The following is a 25,000-nucleotide window of genomic DNA, read 5'->3' as shown; positions in this document are numbered from 1 at the left end:
AATCGAATCTACAAAAATAGCGTTATATATAGTAAATCGAATCCACAAAAATAGCGTTATAGATAGTAAATCGAATCCACAAAAATAGCGTTATAGATAGTAAATCGAATCCACAAAAATAGCGTTATAGATAGTAAATCGAATCCACAAAAATAGCGTTATAGATAGTAAATCGAATCTACAAAAATAGCGTTATATATAGTAAATCGAATCCACAAAAATAGCGTTATAGATAGTAAATCGAATCCACAAAAATAGCGTTATAGATAGTAAATCGAATCTACAAAAATAGCGTTATAGATAGTAAATTGAATCCACAAAAATAGCGTTATAGATAGTAAATCGAATCTACAAAAATAGCGTTATAGATAGTAAATCGAATCTACAAAAATAGCGTTATAGATAGCAAATCGAATCTACAAAAATAGCGTTATAAATAGTAAATCGAATCCACAAAAATAGCGTTATAGATAGTAAATCGAATCCACAAAAATAGCGTTATAGATAGTAAATCGAATCCCCAAAAATAGCGTTATAGATAGTAAATCGAATCCACAAAAATACAACGCTTAACCACTTGCCGACCCGCCTGCCGCAGATATACTGCGGCAGGCTGGCTCAGCTGCGTGAATCCACGTAGGGGTACGTCGGTTCGCGGTCCTGGGGGCGAGCGTGCATCGCCGGACGGTGTGCGTCTGCCCCCACTAGGCAGCGGGGATGCCGTGCACCTGTGATTGCTCCCCGCTGAGAGAGAACACTGGTCAGCTGTTGTAAACACAACTGACCGTTGGTCTCTCTGAAATGATAAATATATCAATATAGGAACACAGGTCTCTATGATCATTTCACAAGTCCCTCCTCCCACAGTTAGAAAACACTCCCCTAGGCTCACACTTATCCCTTTGATCACCCCTACCCTTCCATGCCAGTGTCATTATTACAGTAACAATGCATATTTCTAGCACTGATTACTGTAGTAATGTCACTGGTCCCCCCAAAAGTGTTAAAAGTTAGAGGTCTGATCTGTCCGCCGCAATGCTGCAGTCCCGCTAAAAAGCGCAGATCGCCGCCATTACTAGTAAAACAAAATTAAAAAATAAATAAAAATTACAAATCTTTTCCCTACTTAGTAGATGCGATAACTTTTGCATAAACCAATCAAAACATGCTTATTGTGATTATTTTTTTTTTTTACCAAAAAAATGTAGCAGAATACAAATTGGCCTTAAAGGATGAAAAATTAGATTTTTAGATTTTTTTTTTGGGGAATGTTTTATATAGCAGAATGTGAAAAATATATATATATATATTTTTTTTCAGAATTATCGCTCTTTTTTTTGTTTATAGGGCAAAAAATAAAAATCACGCAGGTGATCAAATACCACTAAAAGAAAGCTCTGTTTGTGGGAAAATAAGGACATCAATTTCGTTTGGGTACAGCGTCGCACGACCGCGCAATTGTCTGTTAAAGTAACTCAGTGCCGAATCGCAAAAATTGGCCTGGTCATTAAGGGGGCAAATCTTCCAGTCCAGAAGTGGTTAATATATGATTGATTTTTATTTAAGATCTACTGCACATTGGCGCTGAGTGTCATAGAAAATTCCCACACAAGTTGGAGGTTTTAGAAATAATAACGTTATTAGATTTTTACACCAGCAGTATATAATACATTTGGAGATTCTTATGAAATTCTTAAATCACGGCTTGACAAATTTGCTTTGAATCTGGGTGCCAGCTAAAAAAGTTAGGAGCCATTTTTTTTTTTAACCAACGAAGCTTACAGTTGGAACAGGAGGTGAACTTATCCTTTGACCCTTACACAGCCAGAGCCGTTTTCATTTCAGCCCTGAAGATTACATAAAACCCCCAAAACATTATACAGGTGCATCTCTTAAAATTAGAAGATCATGAAAAAGTTAATTTGTTTCAGAAATTTAATTCAGTCATTGATGATTTGGGGAGCCATGTCATCTGCTGGTGTTGGTCCACTGTGTTTTATGAAGTCCAAAGTCAGCGCAGCTCTAGCAGGAAATTCTAGAGCACTTCATACTTCCCTCTGCTGACCAGCTTTATGGAGATGCCGATTTCATTTTCCAGCAGGACTTGGCACCGCCCACACTGCCAAAACTACCAATACCTGGTCACATGATCATGGTATCACTGTGCTTGATTGGGCAGAAAACTCGCCTGACCTAAACCCCATAGAGAATCTGTGGGGTGATGTCAAGAGGAAGATGAGAGACACCAGACCCAACAATGCAGATGAGCTGAAGGCCGCTATCAAAGCAACCTGGACTTTCATAACACCTCAGCAGTGCCACAGGCTGATCGCCTCCATGCCACGCCGCATTGATGCAGTAATTCATGCAAAAGGAGCCCTGACCAAGTATTGAGTACATACTATACTGTACTTGGACATACTTTTCACTAAACCAACATTTCTTTATTAAAAATCGTTTTTTTTTTTTTTTTTTTTTATTGCTCTTATGTAATCTCATTTTCCGAGATACTGAATTTTGGGTTTTCACTAGCTGTAAGCCATAATCATCAAAATTTAAAAGAAAGAAAAGCTTGAAATATATTACTATTGTGTGTAACACATCTATAAAAAATATGAGTTTCAAGTGAATTACTTAAATAAATGAACTTTTTCATGATATTCTAATTTTATGAGACGCACCTGTATATTTTGTGAAAGCAGACACCCTAGAGCAGTGGTGGTGGTTACCCTATATTTTCCATAGGCAATGCTTTAAAAGCTCCTTATAGGGCATCAGTTTAGCGTTACGGAGGAGGACTGGTGCTAGAATTTTTGCTCTCATTCTCATATCGCAATCAATGTTTTCAGGCGTAGCCCCCCCACCATGAGCGTTTACATTTGGATATGTGGGGGTGGAGGGATTTTATGTGCTTGGGTGTCATTTTTTTTCACTTAACATTTTTTTTCCATCATATATGGGACGAAAAGTCCTCCTGTGACGAATTGTTTGGTGACAGGTTCTCTTTAATAAACAATAAGGGCCTGAAAGACCCTGTGGGGTTTATTTACTACAGCTAGAGAGTGCAAAATCAGTCCCTCTTCTGAAGAGAAACCAATCAGCTTCCAGGTTTTATTGCCAGAGCCTAATTACACAAGCTGAGGTTAGAAGCTGACTAATTTTGCCCTCTCTAGTAAATAAACCCCTGTATGTCTCCCCCGAATGAAATGCAATGCACATCGCATTGCATTGCATTCTTTCCTGGCCCTGGTGGCCAGAGAAACGATTAACCGGAGACCCGGAAGTGACGTCATACACGTAACTTCTGGGTCAGCAACAAACATTGCTCAGGTGTGATTTGGCCCATTCTTCCACACCAACAGTCTTCAAATCTTGAAGATTCTGTGGGCTATGAACTCTGATCTCTAGTTCTCTCCATAGATTTTCTATTGGATTCAAGTCAAGTGATTGGCTGGGCCGTTCTAGAAGCTTTATTTTCTCTCTTTGAAACCAATTGAGAGTTTCCTTGGCTGTGTGTTTGGGATCATTGTCTTGGTGAAATGTTCACCCTCGTTTCATATCCATCATCCTGGTAGATGGCAGCAGATTTTTTGTAAGAATGTCTTGGTACATTTCTCCATTCATTCTTCCTTCAATGACATGAAGTTTGCCAGCACCTTGTGCTAAAAAAAACAGCCCCTCGCCACGATGTTCCCACCTCCAAACTTCACTGTTGGTATGGGAGTGATTTTGGGGTGATGTGACATTTGACCTCCAAACATGGTGTGTATTATGGCATCCAAAGAGTTCAGTTTTGGTCTCCTCTGAGCAGACTGTATTCTCCCAGTATTTCACAGGCTTGTCTAAATGTTGTGCATATACAGTATCTCACAAAAGCGAGTACACCCCTCACATTTCTGTAAATATTTTATTAGATCTTTTCATGTGACAACACTGAAGAAATGACACTTTGCTACAATGTAAAGTAGTGAGTGTACAGCTTGTATAACAGTGTAAATTTGCTGTCCCCTCAAAATAACTCAACACACAGCCATTCATGTCTAAACCACGGGCAACAAAAGTGAGTACACCCCTAAGTCAAAATATCCAAATTGAACCCTAAGTGTCACCACCATTATTTTTCAGCACTGCCTTAAAGCGGAGTTCCACCCTGGGAACGTTTTTTTTTAATAAAAATACCTCCGGGACAGTCAGGGCTAGTGCATTCCACAATGGCTAACCTCTGATCTGTCCCGGGTTGCACTTACCTTTTAGAAGAAATACTTACATTGAAAATGTCTTGTCCAGCGCTGCCATCTCAGGTGTGGGCAGCTTGAATCCAGTGCGATCCTCTTCTGTGTCCTCTTCCTTCTTCTTCGGTCCCACGATGCACTGCACCGGCCCCGCCTTCACTTCCGGTGCCACAGCGTCATCCCTGCACAGCTTCTGGGCATGCCCAGAAGCTGTTTAGCAAGGTATGACGACGCCTGCACCGGAACTGACGTCGGGGCGATGACGTTCAGCTCCCAGGAATCATTGCAAGCCAGGAAGTGACGAATCGCCGTGGCCGCCGAGGGGAGGAAGAGGAAGTAAGGTAAGTATATTTTCTTCTAAACAAGGCAAGTAAAAAAAAAAAAAGTTGCGATTATCCATTTGTTTTTAGGTGACCCGGATCAAGAAGATGGAGGTAAGTATTATTTTAGGGTGGAACTCCGCTTTAATCCTCTTGGGCATAGAGTTCACCAGAGCTTCACAGGTTGCCACTGGTGTTCTCTTCCACTCCTCCATGATGACATCACAGAGCTGGTGGATGTTAGAGACCTTGCGCTCCTCCAACTTCCGTTAGAGGATGCCCCACAGATACTCGTTAGGGTTTAGGTCTGGAGACATGCTTGGCCAGTCCATCACCTTTACCCTCAGCTTCTTTAGCAAGGCAGTGGTCATCTTGGAGGTGTGTTTGGGGTCGTTATCATGTTGGAATACTGCTCCTCGACCCAGTTTCCGAAGGGAGGGGATCATGCTCAGATCATGTTGGCATTCATGATTCCCACTATGAACTATAGCTCCCCAGTGGTGGCAGCACTCATGCAGCCCCAGACCATGACACTCCCACCACCATGCTTGACTAGGCAAGACACACTTGTCTTTGTACTCCTCACCTGGTTGCTGCCACATACGCTTGCCACCATCTGAACCAATTAAGTTTATCTTGGTCTCATCAGACCACAGGCATGGTTCCTGTAATCCATGTCCTTAGTCTGCTTGTCTTCAGCAAACTGTTTGCGGGCTTTCTTGTGCATCATCTTTAGAAGAGGCTTCCTTCTGGGATGACAGCCATGCAGAACAATTTGATGCAGTGTGCGGCGTATGGTCTGAGCACTGACAGGATGACCCCCCACCCCTTCAACCTCTGCAGCAATGCTAGCAGCACTCATACGTCTATTTCACAAAGTCAACCTCTGGATATGACGCTGAGCACGTGCACTCAACTTCTTTGGTCAACCATGGTGAGGCCTGTTCTGAGTGGAACCTGTCCTGTTAAACCGCTGTATGGTCTTCGTCACCATGCTGCAGCTCCGTTTTAGGTTCTTGGCAATCTTCTTATAGCCTAGGCCATCTTTATGTAGAGCAACAATTCTTTTTTACAGATCCTCAGAGAGTTCTTTGCCATGAGGTGCCAAGTTGAACTTCCAGTGACCAGTATGAGAGAGTGAGAGCAATAACACCAAATTTAACACACCTGGTCCCCATTCACACCTGAGACCTTGTAACACTAACAAGTCACATGACATCGGGGGAGGGAAAATGGATAATTGGGCACAATTTGGACATTTTCACTTAGGAGTGTACTTTTGTTACCCTAAAACTAAGCTGCAGTACGGTGGCCAACACCATACAGCTGTTTAACCGGACAGGTTCCATCACTTGAGAGAAGACATGAGGTGAGAAGCGTGAGAGTTCCATGTGATGATCTGACGCGTTTCAGACTTAGCCCTTTTTCAGAGGTCAATGGAAATATATCTTAGGCATTGAGATATAATTGTGGCTGAGGTGGCTTGCCGCCACCGAGAGATTTCACTTCACGGATCCTTATAGACGCCCCCTCAGGGACCATTTTTGGGATCCTCGTGGGAACCAATAGTGGGGAATGACCACTTCTTGTATGGAATGATACTACGCATATTTACCATCGTACTATACTCTGTCCATGCTGGCTCTCCCTCCATTTTCTCCCGGACTTTGGCAAATTCATGCATAAATCGTTTTATAGTGTTGCAGCAGCCCATTCATTGGATGCGCAACATTTGTGCTTTTAACACAGTGGCTATATACATCATGTGGAGTGATATGAGTGCCTGAGATATATTTCCATTGACCTCTGAAAAAGGCCAAGTCCGAAACGCGTCAGCATATCACATGGAACTCTCGCGCTTCTCACCTCATGTCTTCTCTCAAGTGATGTAACATCTAGCCACATGTATTTTAATCGGTATTTTCTTTGATACATTTTTTCTTCATTATGTTATTCTGTATATTTTGAATAAAATTATATTTGTTTATTATTGGAGCCTACTCTGTGATGGGTTATTGCCTATAAAGTCCCACATCCAAGGGGATTTCTTTTTTTAGTTTCATAACTTTAGGGATGTTGGCAATACCCATCCTAACCACCAGACCCGAACATTTTTCAACAAAACTTCTTCATAGAAGGTTAATACATTGGTCCGGCAAGAGCGATTTTAATGAGTCCATGCTGATTACTACTAATGATACTGTTTTCATTATTAAAGTCTTGTATATAGTCCCTTATCATCCCCTCCAATATCTTAGACTATTGATGTTAGGCTAACCGACCTGTAGTTCCCTGGGATATATCTCTGTCCTTTTTTAAATATTGGTCCTTGTGCTGCTTCTTCCTCCCACACCCCAGTCCTGCTGTACAGGGACTTGACATGGCTATTACCAGGTCAGGTACTTAAAACTGCTTGCGTTTAAAAAAAATTTATTATAAAATAATACGTTTAATGATGTAGGGCTGGGCGATGTGGCTGAAAACTGTATCACGATATCAGTGTTTCATATCGGTCGATATTGATAATTATTGATATTTTTTATTACCCATTTTAAATAAGGACCAGGAGAAAAATGTTACATTTAAACATTTTTATTTTAAACTTAACCTTCCTCTGATCATAATCCCCTCAGTTCTTAAGACAATAAAATGTCAACACAACCATACTTGTTTCGCCTCCTCTGCTTCCGACGAAGAAGAAAAAATGAAAACAGAAGTATGCAGCGCTTGATGGAAAACACAAAAACAGGCAATCACTGATATATATATATATATATATATATATATATAGATGAATTTCCACAATGTATCAGAGTGTACTGAAAAAACAGTAGAAGGAGAGTCCGTGGAGAGGAAAAAGTCCAATAAGAAGCTCAGGTGATAAGTTGAAAAGATGTGACCTCCACATCCAGGTAAAATCCTGCGGGGATCTCTGAATGGATGGTGCGGTAGCTGCAGCCCGGTCTCCTGCGATGTAAAACAGGAGGACACTACAGGGTATACACAGGGCGGACGATCACCGGTCCCCTACCGGTTTTGTCAAAGCGTGACGTCATCAGGGGGCGTGGTTCAGGACCGCCGATCACCCCATTAAATGGCTGCAAGAGTCGGAAAGGGAGGAGCGGCGTCTGATCCAGCCAATCACCTCCCCCACTGCTAGCGCCAACCGCACATTGCTAAGGACAGAGGAAGCGTACCTCGGATGAACCGGAAATGAATCCAGGACCAATCGAAAAATGCCTCCAAAGTCCCAATGAAAATCAATAAGTACCTAACCGCTATCCAATCATAGCCTCCGAGCAAGTAGGCGGCAACTTCCAACTGTAAAAAGAGAAAAAGCAGGAGGAATAGAAGCCGACTTGCAGCGCTATGAGTGAGACTGCTTAAAGCGGAGTTCCGGGCACAAAAACGATATTTTTTTTTTGTGCCCGTCCGCTAGTTCTGCATAACCTGAAAAGGAATTGGATAGTTAGGTTTTTTTTTTTTTTAAAACTCACCTTGTAATTGAAGATCGTAAATACTCACCTCACGGTACTTCCTCCCTCAGCGCCGCGGCTCCGCTGTCACTTCCTGTCTCGCGATGATTCCTGGGAGCTGAACGTCATCGCTCCCAGGAATCAATGCGACGGCACCAGCCCCGCTCGTCACTTCCGGGCGACGCCGCATTCCCCTGCTAAACAGCTTCTGGGCATGCCCAGAAGCTGTTTAGGAATGCAGCGCCGCACCGGAAGTGACGAGAGGGGCCGGTGCAGGCGCATTCTGGGACAAGAAGACGCGGAAGAAGACACAGAAGAGGACCGCGCCGGCTTCAGCTGCCCACAAGAGAGATGGAAACGCTGTGGAAGAAATTTTATAAGTAAGTATTTCTTCTAAAAGGTAAGTGCGAACCGTGACAGATCTGAGGCTAGCCATTGTGGAATGTGCTAGCCCTGACTGTCCCGGGGTTATGTTTATTAAAAAATGACTTCTGTGCCCGGAACTCCGCTTTAAGGAAAAATATCGAACGTTTTATCGAACAATTTTTTTATTGATATCGATCACGTGTCTATCGCGATACATATCGTTATCGTTTTATCGCCCAGCCCTATAATGATGCGTTAATTAATACAGAGCTGAATTAATTTGTGTTTGCCTAGAGTTCAGCTTTAAATCATGAGTGATGTTATATTCAGCAGCTTTCCTGCACCTTCCACACCTAAATATTTCCCCCTTTCTCGCTCTCTTTGTACAGTTCTCCAACAGGCTGGACTTAACCCATCAAAGAGGACTCTCAGCAAGTACTGGACCGCAAAGACCAAGGAATTAAACTTTGATGATTTCTGTGCCATCGTTAAAAGAGAGAAACCTGCTGCAAAGGCTGACCTGATAAAAGCCTTCCGAAAAATGGATCCTGGGAACAAAGGATATGTTTTACATGATGACCTGTATAAAGTCCTCACCACAGTATGTACTGTAATTCCTTCAAATGTTCTATTGTTAGAGCAGGTCTTTAGTTGCATGCTCAGGATAATGTACGTTTCCAGTCTTTCTGGGGTAATACAGGCAGAGAATAGATTGATACCTATCCTAAAATAGCTGCTGCTGGGTAGTCCCACATTAGTCCGTCACATGACCAGATGGTGGACTAGATGGCAGTATTGGTTCATGTGGCCTCTAAGTATTAGAAAATAAAATGTATAGCACATATTTTATTTTTCTCTGTTCTGTTCAGGACAATGTTTGTAAAATATCTTTTTTTAACCCTTTTTACAGACGTCCAACACATATGTGCAGCGGTAAAATGGTGGGCTTTAATGCCCACAAGCCGCACATATACAGGTGTTCAGAACTGTTTAAATGGACACCAGGGCAGGTAGGAAGGGGTTAAAGGGAAGATCTCTATGCAGCCAGATATTTGTGAACACCTAGCCATCACACCTATAGGAGCTTGTTGGACATCCCATTCCCAAAACCTTGGAAATGGTCCCACATTGTGGTTCAAACAATTTTCACTCTTCTGGAAAGACTATTCTTAAGATTAAGACTCGATTCACACTAGCGCGACTTGTCAGGCGACTTACTTGCGGTCCATTGACTGCTACAGGACCCGTTCTAATAGGAGCGACACAAGTTGCTCCGACTTAGAAAAAGGGTCCTGTACTACTTCGGGGTGACCTCGGAGCAACTTGCATAGACTTCCATTATGTGAAGTCCATGCAAGTCGCTCTGAAGTCGTGGTGCATGGGAATGCACAAGTCGCCCCCGAAGTAGTAAGGAGTCGTGCCGCCCCAGTGTGAACCGACTCTTAGGAGTGTGTCTGTGGAAATTTCTGCCCATTCAGCCAAAAAAGAAAATTTGTGAGGTCAGGTACTGATGTTGAGCTTCGGTTGGAAAATGCACACTTTTATAATTGGGTTGAATCTGAAGTGTCAGGACTACATGTCCCATGATTCCTGGTATGTTGATCATAGTGTGTATGCAAGCCCTAAGCATGTCATTGGAGCACTCAAACACAAGATGGAATAACAGGTAATAATACAGCCCCGGCTGGGCATATGCAGGTCAGGGTGGCCACATTGGGATTCCAGAATGACCCTGCAAGGCAGAAGAGCCACCCAATAGGTGGAAAAAAAAAACAAAGATTTTTTACTGGTTTATTATGCTGCAAATAAAAATTATGCTCACAAAAAATGGACAGGAAACCAGCAATAAGAGGTATAATAATAAGAAGCTGCATTCATTTTTGTTTATGGAGGTTTTTTTCTTGTATAAAATTGTATTAGTTTATCAAAATAGAATACCAGCAGTAAATGTAGTATAATGAGGCGCTATTACCCTTATTGCACAGTATTGATATATGATGAGTTAAACCATACAATATAATAAATTTCTTGTATAAAAGGTAACTTCAATGCATAGAAGTGCAAAGGTGCTTTCTAAAGTGCAGTCAGAGTGTGCAATATATAATGGATCCCAAAGTGCATAAAGTGTACAAAAAATGATATTCCAATATGCTACTCATACACTCAAATACATAATTTAAAGTGCTAAAAAACATATGCATAAATTCATAGGTATTAAACCATTGTGCAATTATGAGTGCAAAATGTAAGGTGCAATGTATTCCAAGGTGCTCAAAATGTGGATTTATGCGTTCTAAATAAATATTCAACTATATCAGACAAGATAAAAATCATAAAGATTTTTATAAGTGCAGTAAATAATGTGACTTTAAAGGAGTTTTTTTTCCTGAATAAATAGTCCATAATTTCTTTAGATCAATTGGGGTGTAAATCTCAAACGCAATATAGGAAAAAAGTGGGGCTTTGGAGGCTCAGATGAGGTGGTCAAGACTTAAACGCCACACAATAATTATTAAAAGTGCATTTTATTAAGTATCAATCAATAAAAAGGCATAACCCATGCCTAAAGACACACATATGTAATGAACACATATGTTAAAATCAGAACACTACGTAGGTAACCAGATGGTACAAGTCTCAAAGAAGTTGGATATGGTCCCTGTGCTTGCCAACGCGTTTCACTTGACTTCGCTTCTTCAGGGCTTAGGGCAGAGACCTGAGAACCAGCTAGTGTTCCAAATTGACGCAGATCAACGATCAGGATACGATATGTCTGAGTAGACGTGGACCATATATCCAATTTATATTATGAGACGTATCGGTAAATCTACTATGTAGTATTACTTCCTTCACATTACTGCAAGATAGTTTGGGCAGGCAGTCCTATATGGGTAATACACAGTGTGCCCGGGTATCCAAGTCTTCCGTATTGTTATATAAACTCAGGACGCTATATGCGACAATCATGGGTGTCCATATCTAAATGGAAGGGACTTGTTGCCCCTTTATGTGTCCTCTCGGAGGCAGGCTGCGCTCTGAGAGGACACATAAAGCTGCAAGTGTACAACTTTCCACTGAAAATGTGCAGCAAGTTAACAGACTTACAATTCAACACTGCCACAAATTTATGGCAAGTTATCCTTGCTATCTGGGGAGTAGCTTAGACACATTAAAGTTTGGAGGTAAGAAATGCATTAACCAGGGTCGCCATAATGTTTTGTATTTCTGGACTTTGTTCGATAGGGTGGCTTCAATTTTAGCGTGGATCATGACCACACATACGGACAGTTCATTTAATCAGTTCAATCACATTTTTTTGTCAATATTTTTTTTCAGTCAACATCATTTTTACATCTGTTTTTCATCCGTTTTCATCCGATCTGTTTTTAACGGATGGAAAAAAAAAAATGGATGTTGATGGAAGCGGATGAAAACGAATGTAAATGGATGATCATTAATTTTAAATTCACTTTTCCATTGATAACGGCAGCACTGAAAAATCCTACTTAGTTCTCTTTGTTTATGAGGGGTCTGGGGAGCTGTGTTTGTCATAATATACCATATCTGTGCTGTGCTAGCAGATCTCATTATCAGTTGTAAATTAGATTTGGACACTGTCCTAACAAAGGGTTAAAGGTTTAGAAGCTGGGCTTTTTGATTTGTATGTTAAAGGGTTAGTTCACCATTTCAAAAGTTAAATAATGAACTAACACCCTACAGTGATAGCGAACCTTGGTGCCCCAGATTTTTTGAATCTACATTTCCATGATGCTCATGCACTCTGCAGTGTAGTTGAGCATCATGGGAAATGTAGTTCCAAAACATCTGGGGTGCCAAGGTTTGCCATCACTGCCCTACACCCTCGGTCCCTGCTGCACTTCCCAATGTGGGTGGATGTAAAGTTTCACCGTCCATGCAGCCTGGTGCAGCACCGCTGAGGTCTTTCCCTAGGGATGACAGGATGGATCAGAGCGACTTTCATTGGTTAGCGCCAGCACAGGACTGCGCTGACCAATCAGGACTGAAGGACGAACAGCGTGGTTCTCAAATCCCAGGGCTGCTGCACTGGGCTGCATGGATGGTGAAACTTTATGACCTATGGAGGTAAGTGCAGTGGCAACCAGGGGGAGGGTGTTATTTCACCTTTTTATTTTTTCTGAAAAAGTAAACTGACCCTTTAGGCTCTGTTCATATCTTGGCGTTCTGGATCACGGGCAAAACTGCCGTGATTCTGCCCGCGAACCCGAATCACGGCAAATCGCAGGATGCCCATGCGATCCTAGTCACTTCCAATGGCATCCCGATCAAGGCGTGATTTTATTGTGATTGTTGTCCAATGAATCGCTTTAAAATCGCGCAAACAGGAATCACGGGGCGCCTGTCGCCCAAAAGAAGTACAAGAACTTCTTTTGGGCGACAGGCGTCCCGCAATTCTGTTTGCGCGATTTTACAGGGATTCTTCGGGCGACAATTCCTGCAAATTGTGTCACATTTGGGGTGCCATTGGAAGTGGCGGGGATCGCACAGGCGTCCCACGATTTGCTATGATTCAGGTTTAATTAAAAATGATTATTACAATGGAGGGTCTAGTAAGGGCTGTATGTATTTTTTAGCATAACATTGGTCTGATAATTTGAATGATTGTCACTTTATAAAAAGTATGTCCTGGAACAGGAAATGGTGCAGAGAATGGAAACTAGATTAATCAGGGCCACAGAGGACCTCCGCCATGAGAAAAGATGAATTTAATATATTCCTCCTTGAGGAAAGGAAATTAAGGAGGTGTGGGTTATGATCACCTTCTATAAATATATAAGTGGAATATACAGAAAATACAGTGGGAAACTGTTCAGTCTTAGGTTAGTTTAAAGAAAGAAGGATTGTATGAGAGCAGGAGCTTAAAGTTTAAGTCCAGGCAAATACTAACTCTAAACCTGCTCACAGCCACATTCTAAACCTAATCTATCTAACCCTGTGTAACGGATCAACCAGCACCCCGACCGGGTACCTCCGTTGACTGATGCTCCTAGTGCTTCCCGAGGGCTCCAAGCACTCCACCAGACACCGTAACTCCTTCAGACCCCACGAAACCGCCGCAGCTTGGTTAGGGTCTCGCCATCTCCTACCCACCCTGGACCTACGACAAGGCTCCAGGTTCCCATGGGTGAACCTCTCTTTCCCCAGAGAGTTCAGCAGAACAAGCTGTTACACAAGCTCTTACAAGAGCTTAGTGATTATCCAAGGGAGTGTGGAGGACATAGCAATCCCTTGTAGCCGATTCCCCCAATGAGAGACAGGACTCTAGATTGAGGGTGAACTAACTGAACTTTATTGAACAAGAAACAGACTTTTATACACTTTTTCCCCACAAGGTTAGCGCCCAGGTGGACCTTGTTGAGGACAGACCCTGAGATTCACAATCCAATGAAAACAGAGTTTTACACTCCCATACAGTGTACACAAAGATATACATTGTGGGACAATCCCCCCTCCCCCTTAGCATCCAATCCACATATACATCCCATAATAAGTTTATCTTAAGGCAGACAGAACAAGAGAGGTCATTAACATTTAACAACGAGACAGGCACAATCCACATTCCTTTTCAATATACAAACAATAGGGAAGCCTGTCTTTCATGCAGGGACATGGAATACACAGTGTAAGGTGGTATTAAATCTTCATATTTCTATATGAAGATATTGCTGACAACTATTACTGTCCCATTTGAAGCAATTCAAACCATTAAGTATCTGCTCCTCACTTCCAGTGACGGGTAATACCGTCACACCCTGTAAAGCAAAAATCGCTGTACTTACCTATTCTGCAACCGATCCGGTCCAGTCTCCAGTGGCGGAAGCTGTGTGCAGGAGAGGACAGACAACGCCTGTTATATGGCTGGGAAGTCACTTCACCCATAGAGTTACTATGGGTCTTCCATTGTTTGGCTGCCTCTCCTGCACCCACCTCCACACTGAAAGTCATTGTTAAGTCTTGTTTTTTTTGTTTTTTTTAGGTGAAAAAAAACAAACCTGTTATACTTACCTGCCCTGTGCGGTGGATTTGCACAGAGCAGCCCAGATCCTTCTCTTCTTGGGTCCCTCTGCGGCGCTCTTGGCCCCTTCCTTCTGTTGGGTGCCCCCACAGCAAACAGCTTGCTATGGGGGAACCCAGGCCGAGTCACAGCTTCCTGTGTCCATTCAGACATGGAGCTAGGGCCCGGCCATGCCCCTTTCTCTTTTCATTGGCTGACTGACTTTGATTGACAGCAATGGGAGCCAGTGGCACAGCGTTGCTTTCTCAGCCAATGAGGAGGGGAGTCCTGGGCATCTGAGACATTCCTACAACATCACTAGATAAAGATGGGCTCAGGTAAGTATTAGGGGGCTGCGGGGGGCTGCTGCACACAGGTTTTTTTTATCCTAATGCATACAATAAACCTTCTACCTTTACAATCACTTGAAGCTGCCTCTGATGGCGAAAGCTTGGAGCAGCCTGCATTGGCTGCAGAATAGATAAGTACAGCCATTTTTGCTTTACAAGCAGTGGCGGCTGGTGCATTAGGGGCGCAGGGGAGCCGCCCCCCTATCCATGTGTCCGGCCCCCTAATCTACATGGGAGGTGCCGGACGCATAGAGTTCAATGGGGCTTTTTTTTAATCATGTGATTAGAGCCAGAGGCTCTAATAGGCTAAAAAAAAAGAGGGTGGGCTTGGGGCGCAGAGTACTGCGCCCCGAGCCCACCAAGTTGTGTGACAATATCGAATGAATATTCGCTATTGTCATCACATGGATCCTCCTCCTGGCCAATCAGGAAACAGGTCCTGAGACTCGTTTCCCGATTGGCCGAAAGGAGAAGCCATGCCAATGGGCATGGAGGAGGAGGGAGGACGCGCAGAAGACTGAGGCGGAGGAGGCGCAGAAGATTGAGGTGGAAGAAGCTGAATCCGCTGCCGTTTGCTGCTGCAGATGTCCAGGCAGGGTGAGTGAGCCGGGGGGGGTGGTCCTGCTGTTGGGGGGGGGGGGGGGGGTATGGTGTGCAGCCTGGTGTGGTGCGGCTCGCCTGCCGCCCCCCCTCCCCCCCCCCCCCCTGGCCCATGGAGCACCAGCCGCCACTGTTTACAAGGTTAGATAGATTGGGTTTAGAATGTGGCAGAGAGCAGGTTAAGCATTAGTTTGGTTTTGCCTGAACTTCCACTTTAAAGATAGAAGGACTTTTCTACAGTTAAAGCTGAACTCTGGTCATGAAAAACCTTTACCCTTGCAGTAGGTCCTCCTCCCCACTGTAAGGGTTAGCTGCTTGTTTCTCCTAGGGAATGATGAGTAACATACCGTACTTATTACTCACTACCCTGGAATCCGACGCTCCTCTCCGCTGTCTGATGTCCTAGGTTGTGGACAGGCCCTCAGCTGCTTTAGGAGGCTGGCTGCACAAAAAGGAAGAAACCTGAGAGAGTGAGGAATAGGGTACCCTTATATTACGGGTGGCGGTTCCTTCAGAGCGCATGCGCTGATGATGTCACTGGCTGCATGTAATGTAAATATCTCCTAAACGGTGCATGTTTAGGAGATATTTACAGTACCTATAGGTAAGCCTTAATATAGGCTTACCTATAGGTACAAATTATGCCTTTGAGTCTACTTCCACTTTAAGGAAGTTACGGCAGGAGCGTATCCTGGAGAACAGAAGCGGGTACAAATCTGCAGTGAAGTTTGCCAAAATAATTTCACTGTGCACAATCATCCTTTACTCCCCCCAAAAAACTCAATAGAAATAGAAGGCAGTGGAGGTTATTCAGAAGTGGTCATCCCTTATTCATTCCTCTTTATTCATTATAGATGACATCTCTCAGAATTATTCTGCAGTTTGTTGATTTGTGCGCGTCTCTAATACCACGAGCGCCGCTGTTTATCACACACCAGTCACGATGTGTATGTATATATCTTTGCATCTATGTGCAAGCATTGTCACTTCAATTTTCCATGATTAAATATTGATATGAGCTGCCGGTTCTGTGGAGATGAATGAACATGGCACACTTTGAAAGTTCAATTTATCGAAATGTAAAACGGATCATTTGTTGTTTGCAGAAAGGGGAGAAGATGTCGCCAGAAGAGGTGAACGCGGTCCTTCACTTAGCTGATGTAAACAGCGGTGGCAAGCTGGACTACAATAAGGTAATGTGGACATTTCGTTTTTGGTTTTGGACTCTTTCTGTGCACCATAGTTCCTGCTTATGGCCCTCTTGGCTTTCAGTCAGATTTATTCTAAATTCTATGTAGAGGGATAGTTGGTAGTTGGTATGGGATGGAACATCAGAGGCTGAAGGTACTTCACCACCCATTCCATGGGTATAGAGCAGCCTTTCTCAACCTTTCCAACACAGAGGAACCCTGGAAAAAAATGTCTGGTCTCGGGGAACCTTAGAAATTAAAAATCTACAACTCATGACTCATTAGTGTGATAGTCAATGGGAAGAATGCTCCTTCCACTTATCATCATTGGGAAGAATTACCCCCTTGCAGGTAGCTAAAAGGAACAATGGTGTCATTGGAAACTTATCAGAGAGGCAGAAATTGCCCATTGCTCAAGGAACCCCTAGCAACCTCAGGAGGAACCCTAGGGTTTCCAGAACCTTGGTTGAGAAATCCTGGTGTAGAGACTATCACCTTACCCATTCAGGACATCAGACCTAAGACTGAAGCACCACACCACAGAACGATGTTGGGCCATCCGCTTGCTGAGTGTCACCTGAAAAACAAATGGATAATCACGATTTTTTTTTTGTTTACTTACCTTGTTATTGAAGAAAATATACTCACCTTTCTTCCACTTCCTCCCTCTGCGGCCGCGGCCCGCGCCGTCTCTTCCTCCTTGCATTGTTTCCTGGGAGCTGAACGTCATCGCTCCCAGGAATCAATGCTCCTGCACCGGCCCCGCTCGTCACTTCCGGTGTAGACGCGTCATTCCCTGCTAAACCTCTTCTGGGCATGCCCAGAAGCTGTGCAGTGATCACGCGCCTGCACCGGAAGTGATGGCGGGGCCGGTGCAGTGCATTGTGGGACCGAAGAGGACACGGAAGAGGACGCAGAAGAGGATGCGCTGGCTTCAGCTGCCCACACCTGAGATGGCAGCGCTGGACAAGACATTTTCAAGGTAAGTATTTCTTCTAAAAGGTAAGTGCGACCTGGGACAGTTCAGAGTCTATCCATTGTGGAATGTACTAGCCCTGACTGTCCCGGGAGTATTTTTATTAAAAAATCATGTCCGAGGCCGGAACTCCGCTTTAACTAAAACCTTGCGGAGCCGAAGTGGTTAATTGAACAAGCTGACGTTAGAAGCTAATTGGCTACCATGCACAGCTGCACCAGGTTTTGCACTCTCCAGTTTTAGTAAATCAACCTCAGAGTATTGTAACTGGATGCATGCGTGTGCTGGCACCTTTCCGCCTGCTATTGCACACCTATACCAGTTTATGACATGTGACCCAATGAGGGCAGATCTACTAAAGCAAATAGACTGTGCACTTGGCAAGTGCAGTTGTACTCTACAAGTGCAGTTGCTCCAGAGCTTAGTAAATGAGGTAAAGCTCCACTTTACAAAGACTACCCAATCACATGCAAGAAAAATTAAAAAAAAAACTCATTTTTTCTTGCATATGTTTGGATGATGGAAGTCAGCAGAGCTCTTCCTCATTTACTAAGCTCTGGAGCAACTTCACTCACAAAGTGCACAGCTTGTTTGCCTTTATTTAATCAACCCCAGTGACAGCAAAGGAATTGGGACTTGCTGCTTATGTATGTCAGTACAAGTGTAAGAATAGAGCTCTGTCAGTAGATTGTCCCTAAAAACATAGTCCAGTCCGGGTGAGCTTATCTTTGCCTCTCTCTAGTTCTGCAACGCGTTCTTCAATACCTGCGACCAATGCTCCAAGATGGCAGCTGAGAAAATGAATGCAAACAGTCGGGCCAGACGTCAGCAATTTGGGAGCCAAATTGAGACCTCTCCGGAACGCTCAGCTTCTCCTCGGACACTGCGTGAAGGAGATACGACACCTAGAAAAGGTGAGAAGATAGGCAAACATGTAGCTGGCTGTTAGTGGAAATGTAGCTTTATTAGATATAAATAGTATTTTGTGGACTTTCTCTTCATAATAAAGGAGAAGTTCACCTTTGTAAAAAAAAATAAATAATAAATGCACATCTTTTTGCAAGTAAAAAAAATGTGCATTTAATACTCTTTTTTACTAGGAGTCTGCAAAGCATTGCACACACAATCAGCAGATCGCGGGTGCAATGAAGGGCTCTTGCAGACTGTCAGTGTAACTGTACCTTGTACGAGCAGGCAGTTACACACTGACAGGAATCAATGGATTACATAGAGCACTCAACGGCTCCCTGGTAGTTAATTGAGAACTACACCAAAACAATAAGGTGATACCACCCTTCTCCTGCGCTTAGAATCCAAGCTCCCCGACCACACTCCCCACGGGACTCACAAATGGCGTCTCGGATGGCTAAGGTCTTGCTGCCCAAAAAGGACTGGGGTAGTCCAACAGTACTAAAGGCAAAAAGAAACAAAGAAAGGGCGCACCGGCCTATCGCATTATCCTCAATAATAGGCTTTTTATTAATGCAACATATAAAATGGCTACTCACAAACACAGGTGGAAAATAATCATATCAAGCTCAGTCACTCCAGTGTCAGGAATAGTCCATATGTTAGTCCATAATCCTGTTAAGATGACGGCTGACTCAGAGTGGCTCTGAGGAAGAGGCTGAGCCTCGAAACGCGTCAACCATCATCCTAACAGGATTATGGACTAACATATGGACTATTCCTGACACTGGAGCAACTGAGCTTGATATGATTATTTTCCACCCGTGTTTGTGAGTAGCCATTTTATATGTTGCACTGCCATTGCCTCATTTTTTAGATCAACTAGGGCCATACATGGGAACATACCCCCGCTTTTTTCATTATGGATCCATTTGCCTGCCAGACTTTGGCCCTGGCCATCAAAGACATGCGTCCTGTAGTCCTATAGGCAGTGCATCATCACATTTTCTTGGCCTACTTTGGATGTTATTACAAACACAGGTGAGCTGAATAATTCGCTAAGTATCGCATGCAATATTTAATGATTGACCGTCGTAAAATTCTTCACTGGCCCCCTAGAGGAATGTTAGAGCATTGCATGAGTGTCCATTTGTGGGGAATGGAAAAGTGTTCTTGAAGCCCCACCCACATAAGTAGGCTGCTGGGGCAGCGATCGTCACTTGACTGCCACTTTTGGTGCAGTTTTTGGTGTTCGTCCAATCCCTAACCTAAAAGTAGAAAAGCAGGTTTGAATTGTGCAGAGAGGGAAGGGGGGACCAGGTTGTGGTTTATGGAACTAATCCTTGAGTTGGGCTCTAATCAAATTCAATATGTATTTATTTTTAAGCTGACAGCAAGTCTCCGCGCCCTTCATCAGCTCGGAACTACAAAGCCACAATGTGTACTATCATCAACATGGGACCACCCAGTGCCAGGAGCTCCAAAGTAGTGGAACCAAATAGCCTTCAGGTAATTTTTCTACTTTTAATGCAACTTCAGGAGAAAGCAGCGATGATCAACTGAAAGTGCATGAAAACCCGAACATGGAAATTCTCTAATTTGCTCATTATGGTGTGGTAAAGCCGGCCTTTCCCCTCAGTGACAAGGTTGGCTAATGCAAGGTGTCCGCCTCCCCCTCCCTAAAATGCTGCATAAAAGCGTAAAAAAGACCTGCGGGGGATGGGAAGTTGCCTAATATTATCTAGCTTCCTCCAACAGCACCTAAACAAGAATTTCATCATTCTTCCGTCCAGTTGGTGGAGATTGTAGAGAAGATGATCCTGCACTGTGCTGTGGTGTCTCCTTGTGAGATTTGGGCTACTCAGCATTTCCCAGGGATCTTGTCGACAGGAGGACGCCACCCCCTTCATTATGGAATTTAGGAAAATTTTTTAAGTCTAGGGGTAGAGCAGGGGTGTAAAACTCAATTGCATTGTGGGCCGCATCAGTATTATGGTTCCCCTCAAAGGGCTGGTTGTATCTGTAGGATTAAATGTCCAGAGCACCCCACCCCCCCCCTTACATCAGATGTCAAGAGCCCCCCCACCATCAGAAGTTAACTTAACGACCGCCCAACGACAATTTAAGTTGGCCGTTTAAACCTCAATACCAGTGTTGTTTTATTTGTTTAAACGGCGGGCGGTCGCTTTCCGATAAGGGTTCGCCGCTGGATCACCCTTCTGGGTGGCGGAAGAGGTGCCCCCCCCCCCTCCCGCCACGTCCCGGTACCTTTTCCCGCTTACCGGACCCGCCGGCAGCGGGGAAAACGATCCGGTCCCGGATCCTCACAGACAGGATGTCGAGTGAGGGCAAGTTTGCCCTCACTCGACTCTATGGTCTTGGAGGACCGGAGCTACGGCAAACGTCGTTGCCTAGCAACCGGTTCAAAGGTCCCTTTTTTTTTTTTTTTCATTTTATTTTATTTTATTTTTTCATCTTTTAGTGTACTTGTGAGTTTACATTCCTTGTAATAGAACAAAGAATTGAACCGAGGTTCAGAGGGTGGGACTTTAAATGAGGCTCTACCCAATAGGGGCAAGATGCCTCCATCCCTATTCATGTTGAATATGAGGGGAATATCATAACATTGATGTACAATAATTACTGCTATATTACCATGCTTCTACGTTATTATTATCTCCGTACAAGCCCACTGCCTGATGTATTATATTTATTTATTGTTTTGTTATGATATTCCCCTCATATTCAACATTCCTTGTAATAGGAATAAAAATTATCACATTTTTTTTTTTAAAAAAAACAGTGTAAAAATAAAAAATAATAAATAGTAAAAAAAAAATGAAAGCGCCCTGTCCCCGTTAGCTTGCGCGCAGAAGCGAGCGCATACGGAAACCCTGCCAACATATGTAAACGATGTTCAAACCACACATGTGAGGTATCGCCACGATCGTTAGAGCGAGAGCAATAATTTGAGCCCTAGACCTCCTCTGTAACTCTAAGATGGCAACCTGTAGAAACTTTTAAAAGATCGCCGATGGGGATTTTTAAGTACCAAAGTTTGTCGCCATTCCGTGAGCGTGCGCAATTTTGAAGCCTGACATGTTGGGTATCTATTTACTTAGTGTAACATTATCTTTCACATTATGGAAAAAAATTGGGCTAACTTTACTGGTTTCTTATTTTTTAATTCAAAAAAAGTGATTTTTTTCCCCACAAATTGCGTTTGGAAGACCGCTGCGCAAATACGGTGTGATAAAAAATATTTCAATAATCTCCATTTTATTCTCTAGGGTCTCTGCTAAAAAAATATATATAATGTTTGGGGGTTCTAAGTAGTTTTCTAGCAAAAAAAAAAATCATTTTAACTTGTAAACACAGAGTGAGAAAAACAGGCCTGGGGCTTAAGTGGTTAAGAGTCCCCCATTTTCCTTTACATCACTGCACACCCCCGTTACCTTGTGCTGTTTCCAGGAAGAAGCTGGGTGCGGAGCTGGGAAGCATAAAGTGTAGGGTCTGGAGGAGGACCAGAGGAGGGCAGGAGTCCGCTACCAGAGTCTGCTGACTGTTAGGACCAGGGTAGGCGAAGAGAAGAACTTCTGCTGCACAGAGAGGCATAAGATCTGTAGGAGGAGTTCTGTCCTTCTCTCAGCTGCTGACTCCCGAGACGGGGGCAAGGGCAAAACGAGTCTCTCTGCAGCTTCACAGAGAAGTGCAGGATCTTGCGGAGGAGTTTTGTCCTCCTCTCTGCTGCCAACTGCTGAGTCAAGGGGGTGGGTGGAGAGGAGGGGGACCCCTCAGCTCAGGAGAGGTGCGAGGGCCACATTAAATGACCTGACGGGCCGGATTCAGCCCCGGGCCTTGTGTTTGACACCTGTGAGCTGGAGGCAGAGCTGGGAAGCAGCAACTGCAGGGTCTGGAGGAGGGCTGGAGTCCGCTGCCAGAGTCTGCTGAATGTTAGGACCAGGGTATGCGGAGAGAAGAACTTCTGCTGCACGGAGAGGCAAAAGATCTGTAGGAGGAGTTCTGTCCTTCTCTTGGCTGCTGACTCCTGAGACGGGGGCAAGGGCAGAGACGAGTCTCTCGTCAGCTTCACAGAGAAGTGCAGGATCTTGCGGAGGAGTTTTGTACTTCTCTCTGCTGCCGACTGCTGAGTCAAAGAGGGTGGGTGGAGAGGAGGGGAACCCCCTCAGCTCAGGTGTCAAACACAAGGCCCAGATTCAGCCCCCGGCCTTGTGTTTGACACCTGTGAGCCGGAGGCAGAGCTGGGAAGCAGCAACTGCAGGGTCTGGAGGAGGGCTGGAGCCTGCTGCCAGAGTCTGCTGAATGCTGAGACCAGTGGAGGCTGAGAGGAGCGGCAGCACAGAGAGGTGCAGGATCTGTTGTAGGAGTTGTGCCCTCCTCTCTGCTGCCAACTGCTGAGTTGGGGGGGGGGGGGTGGTCCTCTCTGCAGCTGCAGGGGGAAGCACAGGATCTGGCAGAGGACAGAGGAGTTCTGTCCTCTCTGCTGCCATCTGCTGAGACAAGGTGCGGGCAGAGATGGGGGAGATGCAGCAGCTGCAGGAGAGGTGCAAGGGCTACATGAAATGGCCTGGAGGGCCGGATTTGTCCCGCAGGCCTTGTGTTTGACACCTGTGCTTTAGGGCATGTAGACATTAAGGCTCCGTTCACATCTAGGCGTTTTGGGGCGTTTTTGGGGCGTTTTTCTGCTCTAGGATCAGCTCTCAAAACGCCCAACAAGACAAATCCTATTCATTTCAATGGCCCCTGTTCACATCTGAGCGTTTTGACGCTGTATACAAAACGCCCAACGCTCAAAAAAGTACATGAGTTTCTTTTTGGGCAGATTACAGGCGTTTTCCATTGATCTCTATTCAATCTAAAAACGCCTGCACAAAAATCGCGGTAAAAATCGCGGTAAAATCGCGGTAAAAAACGCTACGCTCAGGTGTGAATGTAGCCTAAGTGGCTGCAAAGAGTCTGCAGGAGATCAGCAGCACTGAGATGCAACAAAGAATGAAAAAAGACAGAAACGAGTATTCTATGACACAAACAATAAAAACAAAATGACAATTGTTTATGATACACAGTACTTTAGCATTATGTGTTATTCATTTAGGGCAGGGATCCTCAAACTACGACCCTCCAGCTGTTGCGGAACTACACATCCCATGAGGCACTGGAAAACTGACATTCACAGACATGACTAGACATGATGGGAATTGTAGTTCCTGAACAACTGGAGGGCCATAGTTTGAAGACCCCTGATTTAGGGCATCCACCAAAAACAGAACTGTCACTTTTAGAAGCACTGGCCCTTGAAATAGGAACCGGAAGGGTTGAAGTTTTGAACTTAAAATGCACAATTACACTTTCCTGAATGAAAAACACCATTCCCCTCCTCCCCCTCATTTTTAGCATCATGTCTTTTTTTTTTTTTCCCCAGGTGACAGGTCCACTTTAATGCTGCGACGCCTCGTGCTCACCAGCTGCTGGCCCCTTTCTGTTAAACCTCTATTGATTTTCATTTAGCGGTCTAGTTTTAGTCCTGTTGATAAATCACTTGCGCAGCGTCTCCTACAGGGGAGACCTCAGAGCCTGATTCCAGGGTCAATATTTGTAGAGTGTTACTATTGATCATTGCTCTTCGCTTTCCGTTACGTCGCTCGGACTTTAATAGGGTTTCTCTTTTATATCATTTTTTTTTGTGTGCCTCCTAAAATAATAGCTGCTGATATGAAAGCCATAAAGAGGAAACTGCCCGGGCTCCTCTTAACGTGACCCCGGGGAGGCGTGTGAGGCACATAAAATAGTTGTAAGGAGCGAGCAGGAAAATGCGCCAGTCACTGCTCTCCTGGGGTGCCTTCTCATTTCCAGTAACAGCTCCAGCTTTGTTCTCCACCCTGGCCACCTTTAAATCATCGATAACCTAACCGTTCCAGTTCTACAGCATCGCACTTAAAACGACAGCTGATTGTGCAGAAAGGAGAGGCAGGCATCATATTTAGGTGAGAAACACAAAAAATAAATGTACATTCCTATTATCATTATTTTGGTATTTGAAATTTTTGATCCGTAAAAACCACAGAGAAAATATTCTATTCTTGAACTTTTTTTTTTGTACTGCTTAATCAGCTGAAGTTCCATATATTGTACAGTGGAGGAACACTGCCATCCAGTGTTTACATTACAGAATGCATGCATGAATTGAAAATTTTTTATAAATCAAAACAACTTTGGTTACCAAAAAAATCACAAATACTATAACAGGCATGTCCAAAGTCCGGCCCGCTGGCCAAATGCGGCCCCCCGGGCTGCTTTAATACGGCCCTACAGGTAATTTGGAAAAATACATTGGCATCATTCATGACTTTTTTTGCTACCATCATTAATCATCATCGGTGGGTTCATATAGCGCTTATATGTGGTTAACCCTTGTGTGACTGATTAGGGAGCATGCATGCTCCAGATTGAGATGAATACATTGTAAAATCTCAGTTAGCGTCAGTTGGTCTAAATCCGTTATCAATATATTTGAACACAACATGTA

The 25,000-nt window shown here is 44.0% G+C and overlaps 1 protein-coding gene across 1 annotated transcript in view; it reads left to right on the top strand.

Annotated features, from left to right (window-relative positions):
* EFCAB7 (EF-hand calcium binding domain 7) overlaps positions 1 to 25,000 on the top strand; it is a 103,720-nt gene that overhangs the window by 28,637 nt on the left and 50,083 nt on the right. Inside the window, exons 3-6 of the mRNA XM_082265941.1 lie at positions 8,784 to 8,995; positions 16,485 to 16,571; positions 18,287 to 18,458; positions 19,841 to 19,962. Of these exons, the coding sequence (XP_082122067.1) occupies positions 8,784 to 8,995; positions 16,485 to 16,571; positions 18,287 to 18,458; positions 19,841 to 19,962 (593 nt within the window). The remainder of the gene's footprint in view (positions 1 to 8,783; positions 8,996 to 16,484; positions 16,572 to 18,286; positions 18,459 to 19,840; positions 19,963 to 25,000) is intronic.

This window comes from Pelophylax lessonae, assembly GCF_965119305.1.
Source record: "Pelophylax lessonae genome assembly, chromosome: 8".
Lineage (NCBI taxonomy): Eukaryota > Metazoa > Chordata > Amphibia > Anura > Ranidae > Pelophylax > Pelophylax lessonae.
Note: the sequence above shows the minus strand (reverse complement) of the source record. Positions and strands in the feature narration are given on the sequence as shown.